Source organism: Bidens hawaiensis, unplaced genomic scaffold (genome assembly GCF_021521415.1).
Source record: "Bidens hawaiensis isolate Kalapana, Puna unplaced genomic scaffold, B.hawaiensis_p1.1 tig00001087_1, whole genome shotgun sequence".
Lineage (NCBI taxonomy): Eukaryota > Viridiplantae > Streptophyta > Magnoliopsida > Asterales > Asteraceae > Bidens > Bidens hawaiensis.
This window is the reverse complement of record NW_027491062.1, coordinates 4104739-4115171: the sequence shown is the minus strand read 5'-3', so window position 1 is coordinate 4115171 and position 10433 is coordinate 4104739. Positions and strand designations below refer to the sequence as shown.

Genomic DNA, 10433 nt, shown 5'->3' with positions numbered 1-10433 from the left:
TTAACCGTATGTGCGGTTTATTCCTAGTAAACATAATGAAAAACTCTTTGGAGACACCTAAGTGATACAAAACTAAGTTAGTGCGACAAGAATAAAAAAAGCAAAACTGATGTAGGAGCATCGAGTTCAGTTGGACTCGAACTCTGACCTGACTAAAAGAAAACTTTTGAGTGTTTTTGAGTGTTTTATCTGTTTTCTTTCTTTTAGTCCTATAAGTATTATTTGTTCTGGTTAGTTTTTGATGGTTGATTATAATTGAAGTCAAAGAACCCTTTCGGGATTTTATTGAAGCTTTTGTAAACGAATAGATTTCGGGCCATTTGAATGCATTCGGTAACCGTAACAAAATCACTTCATGTTTACTTGTTTGTTGATTGATATAAAAGTAGATTGTGTGAATTAAAACTAGAAAGAAACAAGGAATTATCATAGAAGCTATACTTCAACTCAAATAAAAGCGAGTCTAATGAACAGAATTTACAAGTTACAACCGCCCCTTCCTTAGCCATGCCCAAGCTATGATTCCAACCGCAGCACCACCCAAGTGAGCAGACCCCGATATTCTACTATCTTCCTGAAATAACAATGAACAATACATGTGTGTACGCATAAGATACGCGTTTGTATGTAAGAAGTTCAAATTATATAAAAACATCAATGACTAAATCAAAAAGCAAATGATTTAGGTTTGCTATTTTTGTTCCCCTATGATTCCGTGTTCGTTAATGAACCTCACCTTATGTGTGTGTGTGTGTGTGTATGTATGTATGTATGTATGCATACCAAATAAAGGTGGATTTAAAAATCCAAATTGCGTAAAATTGACAATATATGCGATTTAAGGACAAGTTTTGTACTTGTTCACAAGTAAATAGATTGATAATTACATATTAAGGATCATACCTTTACTCTTTCTATATCTTCCCAGATGCACATCCCCTGAAATGATCACATGAAACAAAAAAGAACACAGCTAATCAAGTAATTACAGCTATATTAGTAGTATTAACACATTATGATCTGTTAAACTTATACACTTGCATGAAAAATGGGTGGTGGCAAATTGTTTTTGTAACTAAACGTAACCCCCCCCCCCCCCTAAATGAATAAACTAAAGAGACGACATGACTAATCTAGTAAGGGAACGGGGGAAGAGGGGTACATTTATTAAAATTACTAGGAGGGGTACATAACACAACCCATATAAACATCACTGTATCCTCATACAGGTGATGTGTAGGCAAATACAAAATTACATTTCTGCTTTTTATATACACACAATGACCCCCTTGTTTACACTCAACATCACACAAGCTAGAAATATATAGGCAAGCTTATTATTTTAACATGGATATGTTATTTCTTCACATTTGCGTAAATAGGGAAGATTTCATTTACCGCTTGTAGAGCATTGGCGGGTATTATGAACTTGAAAAGTGATATATCCGATGAGGTGAGTAATAGATCAAGCATGAAGATAGCCAGCACTGCAGCACTTGCTCCCTAAAATATATATAGATATTAATAGTTTAAAAGATGTTCCAAACAAGAAAGGTGTATAATGAAGAATCTAAGATTCTGAGAGAAACAAGAATGTTAATGTGGTACATGTCCTGCAGCTTTGGACCGATCTGGTTCACATGATTCGTTGTCCTGCAATAGTAGCAGTTAGATAAGATCGTGGTGTATCGGTGTTTGGATAACCGAGTGTTGTACCTTTGATGGAAGGGCTTGGAAAGCCCGATGGGCCAGGTAAGATACAGAGCCCACGAAAGCCCCAACCAGATACAACTTAAGCAGAAATTTAGGCCCAAATTGTTGCTCAACCTGTGGGACGTAGTCATAATTTCAGAAAACAAGAAAGAATGTGCGTTGCATAGGTACTTGATACGTACACTTTTTCCACACAGATAAAGCCCAAGCATGTTTGAAACGAAATGTATAACGCCATATTGACTGAAAGCAGAAGTTATCAAAGTATGATACCGTCCGCTATTAAAGTTTTCCAGCTGTACCTGCACAAATGAAATAACATACATTTCATACGGGTCGTGTTGATTTCTCTTTTATCCCAGAGTAAATATTACGCAATCAGTATGCCATATATGTATGCATTATATAGAAAACCGCAACTTTGGGCTGCCTTTAATCAGCCTCGGTTTTCTTTTAAGCTAACCCTTTTTATTTGGCGCATTTGAGAAAACTTTTCACTTCCAACTAGTTTTTTGAATTTTGACCCGTTAGAAAAAACACTGAAGAACTCACCGTGAAGTTCTGCATCATGAACTTTTCGTCGGCAATTCTCCACAGCAGAAACACAGCCACATTTACTAAGATCAAGCCTTTTACCGCAACATTTGCAGGTGCAAGTCCCCTTGTAGAATGTAACTGCCTACGAATTTATATAAAAATCACGGAATAATTAGTGGCGATAAACTAAAGGATTTGTTTCTGGAAATATCATCAGAAATTCCATAGAAGATTATGCTTATTATGTCAACTTGCTTGATTACAAAGTAAAACCTCTAATAAACAAGATTATTCATCAATAATGATAGCAATAATAGACATTTGGTCTGGTTACCAGTTATGACATGAAATAAACAAATTTTAACTTGTCATGTGTAACCCTCGTGCTCGAGTTGCACTGTTTAAACCATCAACTACCATGTACCAACTCCTTTAATCCCATTTAACCCGTTTATTACAACCCGTTTAACACGTTTACAATGAGATAACAACCTGTTTGACTTGTTCAGATTACACTATTCTAGGTGTGTGTCTAGGGGTGTGAATGACCTGAGCCCGAGTTTGACTAGGCTAATGAGAACTCGAGCTCGGCTTGACAGCTCGCGAGTAGTTTTTTCAAGCTCAGGCTCAGCTCGGTTATTATTTATTAATTAATTTAAATACACTTTTTATTTTTATATAAAATTTAAGAAAATCCTTAAACGAGCCTAAGCTTGGCTCGAGCTCGGCAGTGCGGAGTGGAATTAATACATAGAAGTCCAAAAGAGGTAAAACTTAAAAAACACATGCTCAAGGTCTGGCTGGATAACTAAAGGAACTTTTATCTATTCGATCTCGAGTAGCTCGTGAGTGGCTTGGCTCGTTTGCACACCTAGGTGTGTAAGTATTAGAGTTCGGCTATTTAATCAGGCACGATTGAAACCCTAGACTACTTAGCTATATGCATTAAATGAGATTAATCACGGAATAAGTGATGATTAACATAAGGAACGAACGACTACCATGTGTTCGATACTTATTCAGCTGATTGAATAGAGAAATCTAAAAGAGGTGAAACTTAAAAGCACATGCTCAAGCCCTGTAGGATGGATAACTAAATGAGCTTTTTATTGATATTCTCTTCAGTACGTAGCAGCTCACGAGTGGCTCAGCTCGTTTGCACCCCTAGGTGTGTCTGTATCAGAAACCCTAGACTACTTAACTACATGCAATGAATGAGACTAATCGTATATGGATGAGTGACGATTAGTAACATAAGGATATTAGATTATTAGGAACTACCAAGTGTTTCGTATAGGCTGATTGAATAGAGAATTGCGTGTTCGGAATTGAACTCTCGTTGACCTAACTTCTCCGTGATCGGTTAATAAAACGTTGCACGTTATTACTTGGCGTTTGGAGAGTAGTGCGTTATATTTACACGAAAGCCGCAGTGGTGGCTGCAATGGCTGTGGAAGAGTGGCGTGGTTAGTGGAAGCAGGGCGGTGGTGACGCGGTGGCGTATCGGTGGGCAGGTGGTGGTGCGATGATGGTTGTACGGGTTGTTTGAAGGAGAGTAGCCTGTGCATAGTATGTGTAGTGGGAGAGTGGGATGATCGTTAAAGCGAATAATTTTTCAAACGTTTCTTTTTATGGAAGGAACAGATTAAATATTATTATTATTATTATACTAGTTTTTGAACCCCTTGTTAAATGATAAAGAAAATAAGGTTTGAGTTTTGAAATAAATAAATAAATAAATAGAATTAAGTATAAAAAAAAAAGAAATTAAATATATTGCATAAACAATAAGAAGTCTATAATCTCAATTTTATAAATTTGATAAATCTCTTTAGAGCATTCTCATCCAACCCCTCATTTTATGTGAGGGGCGTTTTTATAATTTAGAGAGTGATTCAAGGTGTTGTGAGTAAAGAGTTTTTATATTTTAGAAAAAATAGTGATTTTTCTGTATATTTGAAAAGTTATTGTTCATCCTCTATAATTTTTTAATATATTTTGAAAGTGGTTGTGAGTGAAGGAAAGAGAAAAGGTAATGATAAAAGGTATAAAAAGTATTATTTAATTGAAATAGAGAGAGAAAATGTAGTGAGTTTTAGTGTAATTTTTGGTTTAGGGATAGGGTGTGGGATGAGAATGCTCTTATATACAACATTTTATCACAAGTATTTAAATCGTCATCCAATATAAACAAATTAGCTTTTAGCCCGCGTATTACATGGATTTATTTAATTTTATTTTTAATACTTTTATGAATATATAATTTTTTATATTATTTAATTAATTGTACAAGTGTAATTTAATTTCAATTGTTGGCGTTGTAGTATAGGTAATGCCCTAATGTTTGATGTTTTTGTTGGTTGTATCATATTTACTATTTTGTTCTTTATAGTCGAGCTGATTTAAAGTTTGATGTTTTTGTTTGCCCTTTTTTCATTTTATCCATAGTCGATATTTTTTATTATTATTTTGAAGTACTAATAATTTTTAATTTTTATTGTATTTTAGTTTCTGTTTAAATGTGATGTGTTTTCTGTTATGATGTGTTTATGTATAAAATTAAACATAAACTTTGAGGTGTGGACTAACCGATGCTGCGAATAGTGTGTAAGGCTTTTTGTATTGAATTTAAAGGTGACATGAAGTTAACGACTAAATTATGTTTTATTGGTTGTATCATGTTTTCAAAATTTTTGAACGAATGTTTTGATATTATACGTCACAATGAAGTTGTTTAAATGACTTATATATTAGTATTTTTTTTGTATTATTATTAACAATGTTTATATAGTTAATTTGTTTACCTGTATATTTATTTTATTGGAGAATAGTTGAAAAAAGATGTGACCGCCGTTTGAGTATCGCGCCCATAATTAGATTAAATGCTCCATTATTATATCGATATTTTTGAATGAGATAATTAAATGATCGAACACCTAAATGTCAAAATTCATGTTTGTTCGGTCCATTTATTGGGACTTATATAACCAATTTTGTATTACATAGGTACTTGATAAAAAATTAGCATCGTTAACGGTAATTTAAATTTTTAAACAACATACCTAAAGAAGACACTGATAACAACTTACTATCAACATTACAATGGTTTCATGATATACTTTTATATGATGATAAAATACTAGTTTAATAATTTATAATGCTCGACAAAAAGTAGTACTAAAAATTTTTTGAGTGCTATTTTTAGATTAATATAAATGTAGGACCGATTCGGGACTCGGTTTCCCAACGATTCACGGGGCAACGTGTTAGAGTGCGGAATCCTCTAACACGGCGATTCGGTGGTGATCAACGGGCACGTAGGTACGATTCCTAAAGGGGTTTGACGCCTAGGATTGGAGGAAACGACCAAGAACACGAAGAACAGTAGAGAGAGTTTCTGTAGGCTGTTGGTTCGTGAGTGTGTACTCTGTGCTCTCTCTCGTGAAATTTCCCAAGTAACGTTTATATACCGAAGACTCATTCGGTCGAATGAGATACTCATTCGATCGAATGAGATCTGGTTCGATCGAATGAGATCTGGTTCGATCGAATCAGTCACTGATTCGATCGAATCAGCTTCGTTTGACATTTTCAGTACGTTAACTTGGTTTCACGATCGTTGGTTTCATGTTGAACCAACCTGATAGAACTGGGGACATACATGTGACATTTCATGTCCTAACAATAAACAAGAGTTAGTCCTTTAATTCGTGTTTGATTATCGATTCGGGATTTGACAAGGTAAAGAAGGGTTTATTTAAAGGCCTCATATTTTTTTTTCGCTTTAATCCTCTGAAAACATTGAGCCGCCCCTAGTTCAGGGTAGATAGTTCATGTGTATTGAGCTTTGAACACATAAGGCAAGCGAAGATACTACAAAACAGATCAAGATCATTGTTAATATCATTAGTGTGAAACGGATTTTCATTTGAACAACCTCCGTCTAAAGAGTACGTGTTTGTATAAGAGAATAGGGATAGCAAGAGTTTAAAATGTAAAGAGAATGCGTAATCAAGTTTACAGTTGTCATACCTAACATATTAATTTATTCAAAATATGTTTGCAATGCACATGGTATTAGTAGATATCTAGAGAAAGTTTGTAAACTCACTCCTTATACTCTTTTAGTCATATTCTATTATTATAGGCATGGGAAAACACGGTAGGTCGGGTCAGGTAAGCTAACGGGGCATATCAGGTTCAAGTCAAAACACGTCATTTGAAAGAAGATTCAGTTTAGGTGGTGGGATTAAAAACTTAACCATATGCTCGGCTTATTTCTAGTAAATACCATGGAAAAATTCTTTGGAGCCACCTAAATCATCCAAAATTAAGTTAGTAAAAAACACTTTATGTTTACTTGTTTGTTGATGCAGATGGTGTATAAACTTGAAAAGAAACAAAGAAGTATCATAAAAAAACTATACTTCAACTCCAATAAAAGCGAGTCTAATTAACATAATTTACAACCGCCCCTTTCTTAGCCATGCCCAAGCGATGACTCCAACTGCACTACCACCCAAGTGACCAACTCCCGAATAGTCGCCATCATCCTGAAATAGTAAACAGTATTACATATATGTGATCTATGCAGCTAAATACATAGAACAAAATAAACCATTTCTTTATCCACTCTTAATTTTTTTAGATAAGAAAATGGTTGAGATGCAATGTTTATTTCTCTCTCTTAAAATTCAAAAAAATATGTATGAGCAAATTTCCTTTATGTATAGAACCTACACATGTTTAGGTGAATGATTAAAAATTAAAAAAAAAAAAACATATGAATACATTAGTTTGATGGTTATTTGTGTACACAACATACAGATACGTTTGTACGTAAGTACAACATTTTAAAATATAAACCACTGATAACAAAATTAAACAATATAGTTTTGTTCGTTTTGTTTTGTCAATAATTTAGTGTTAGTGTATATCAAATGAAGGTGGATTTAAATTTCTAAATTGCAAAAATTGACAATAAAATGATGGTTTTAGGACAGGTTTTTGACTAGTTCAAAGGTAAATAAATTGATCATAGCATATTAAGGATCATACCTTTACTCTTTTTATATCTTTCCAAATATGCCTTCCCTGAAATTATCACATGAAACAAAATAATCATTAGATGTAACCTTCTATCACTCAACTAATCAAGTACTACAGTAATTATAGCCAATTTTATAGCATTAACACATTAAGATAATAAAATCTCTTAAACTTGTAAACTTTCATCCTAAATGGGCGGTGACAAATTTCTATTGAATTTAAATAACGAAACATCACATCACCTGTGTCAGGTGATGTGAGCGTCACTTCACACAGGTGACGTGTAGGCAAATACATAATTACCATTCCTAAGCCGTAACTTTTTATAAAATTACATGTTTGCATAAACCGTGAAGATTTCATTTACCGCTGATAGAACACTGATGGGTATCGTAAAGTTGAAAACTGGAATGCCCACTGAGGTGAGTAACATATCAAGCATCATGATAGCATTCACTGCATCACTTGCTCCCTAACATGCAAAAAAGAAAGAAAAATAATAAAAACATGTTCCAAACATAGTATCTAAGATTCTGAGAGAAACAAGAATGTTAACGTAGTACCAGTGCTACGACTTTTAAATGGTCCGGTTCTTCACACAATTGGTTAGCGTCTGGATGTCGTACCTTTGATGATCGGGCTAGAAAAGCCCGATGGGCCAGGTATGAAACCGAGCCAGCAAAAGCCCCAGCAAAATACAACTTAATCAGAAATTTAGACCCGACCCGTTGTCCAACCTGTGGAACGTAGTTATAAATTTAAAAAACAATAAAGAATGAACATTGTGTGCACTTGTTACATACACGATTGCCATGGAAATAAAGCGCGAGCATGTTTGAGATGATATGTTTAACGTCCACATGACTGAAAGAAGAAGTTATCAGAGTATGATACCGTCCGCTACAAAAGTTATCCAGTTGTAACTGCACAGAAGAAAGTTTTACGCAATCAGTATGTCAAATATGATTACAAAATTATATTATATAGAGGGCCATGAGTCCATGACTAATCTGGCAAAGTTTCCTTTTAAGCTAAATTTATTATTTGACCCGTTAAAGAAAGACTCACAGTGAAGTGTTGATCCATGAACTCTTTGTCTGCAACTTTCCAGAGCAGAAACACAGCCACGTTTGCAAAGATCAAGCCTTTAACCGCACAATTTGCAGGTGCGAGTCCCCTTGTAGAATGTAACTGCCTATGAATATGTATACTAATGATCGAATAATTAGTGGCGATAAACAAAAGGATTTGTTTCTGTAGGTTTCATCACAGAATGGTTAATGTTTTGACTTGCTTGATTACAAGTAAAACCTCGAATAAACAAGATTATTTATCGATAATGATAACAACAATAGACATTTGATCCTGTTATTCATATATTAAGGTCTTAGTGTAACCTTACAATTTACGACATGAAATAATCATTTTTTGAGTTGCCATATATAACCGTCATGCTCAAGTTGCATTGCTTAATTAAACGGGTTGTGTTCGGATTAAACCGCATAAACCATCAACCACCATTATAACCCATTTAACAAGTTTACAACTTGATAACAAGAGGTTTGACTCATTCAGATCACGATAACAAGATGTGTCTGGGGTGTAATTGTGTAAACGAGCAGTGGCGAAGTTTGGACTAAGATGGGGGGGGGACCCCGGGCCCTGAGTAAGCTTCGTTAATGTAAACGAGCCTACCGCGACTTTGACTAGGCTCGAGCTCGGCTCGTTTTGACATATGAGAACTCAAGCTCGATCTCTTTTTCTAGCTTGATCTCAGCTCGTGAGTAGCTCAGGCTTGGCTCGGGTATTATTTGATTGTACACTTTTAATTATTATTATTTTTATATAACTTGAGAATAACCTTAATCGAGCCAAAGCTTGGCTCGAGCCCAACAGTGCAACATGAAATTAATAGAACTCCAAAAGTGGTAAAACTTAAAAGTAAGCCTAAAAGAGCTTCCCATACGAGGCTCTATAACTAATAACTACACGAGCTTTATTTGAGGGCATGGAATGAGTGACGATTAATAACATAAGGCATTAGGAACTACCATGTATTTTGGTGATTTATAGGCTGATTGAATAGAGAATTGCGTGTTCGGAATTCAACTTTTGTTGACCTAAATTCTCCGTCATCGTTAAATAAAACGTTGCATGTAACTTGGCGTTTGAAGACTACTGCATTGAATGAAAGCCGCAGTGGTGGTTGCAACGGCTGCGAGCAGTGAGTGAAACCTGTGCGATGGTGATGTGGTGGCGTATTATCGGTGGTCAGGTGGTGGTGCGATGGTAGTACGGAGGAGAAGAGCCTCTGCATAGTGGGAGAGTGGAATGAACTGATGATCAACCCTCCACATTTTTCAAACATATATTATTTACTGTAGTGTATTATTTTTAAACGGGACACTGGCTCACCCAGTGAAACCTGAAACTCGATATAACTAGGATGTGTAATACCTCACCCACCAGAGTTGGAGATTAGTTTTGAACTTTTTCGTGGGTTTAAAAACTGTAATATACCTTATATATCCGACATAGCTTTTTCTATATTTATATATATAGTCTACTCTAGATATTTTAAATTTATCATTTGTTGAAACTTTGAATGGCAACAATTACATTTTATTTTTACGCCCGATAAAAACCCAACGAGTTTTGGGCTGGGTATATCCAATGAGTATTTTGACAAAACCTGACGGGTTTGGGACGGACTTTCATAACCGGGTATGTGTTTGAAAAAACCTAAACCTGACTCATTTCCATCCCTAGTGTAGGACTCCCCCCGGTTCACATATGTCTTGATGGTGGTGGGAGTGCAACATTGCAATCGTGTTTTCTATCACTCAACTTAGTCGGGTTAGTTGCATTATAGACATACGAACACTACTACAAAAAATGTTGTTTAATAGCGGTTTTTGGGTAGGTTAAAAGCGGTTTAGAACCGATGTTGATATGCTCGTTGTTTATGCTTACAAAGACTAAGTTTGTATACAACGGGTTTTGGGTTCATAAACAGCGGTTATTTATACAGCGGTCACAATTATATACAGCGGTTTTGTATATTATATTTACAGCTATCCCATATTATATTTACAGCTATCCATCCCATATGCAGCATAATTTATCCATCAACA

General features: G+C 35.1%; 1 protein-coding gene across 1 annotated transcript; it reads right to left on the bottom strand.

Moving 5' to 3' along the window:
- Positions 1-484: 484 nt before the first annotated feature.
- On the bottom strand, positions 485-7744 carry LOC143558106 (RHOMBOID-like protein 12, mitochondrial). Its single transcript, XM_077047020.1, has 9 exons — positions 7667-7744; positions 7309-7344; positions 6718-6803; positions 2266-2392; positions 1717-1827; positions 1609-1653; positions 1399-1503; positions 904-939; positions 485-574 (listed from the first exon to the last, which is right to left on the bottom strand). Exons 1-9 carry the CDS (start codon positions 7742-7744, stop codon positions 485-487), a joined length of 714 nt encoding a protein of 237 aa, XP_076903135.1.
- Positions 7745-10433: the final 2689 nt, after the last annotated feature.

Bases quoted from the DNA above. Each gene is read 5' to 3' on its own strand.
- LOC143558106 (XM_077047020.1), bottom strand. From the start codon at position 7,744: ATGATGCTTGATATGTTACTCACCTCAGTGGGCATTCCAGTTTTCAAC. The intron at 1,654-1,716 runs GTACAACACTCG...CTACTATTGCAG, and splicing joins TCCAAGCCCTTCCATCAAAG to GACAACGAATCATGTGAACC. The intron at 1,504-1,608 runs GTACCACATTAA...TATATATTTTAG, and splicing joins GGTCCAAAGCTGCAGGACAT to GGAGCAAGTGCTGCAGTGCT.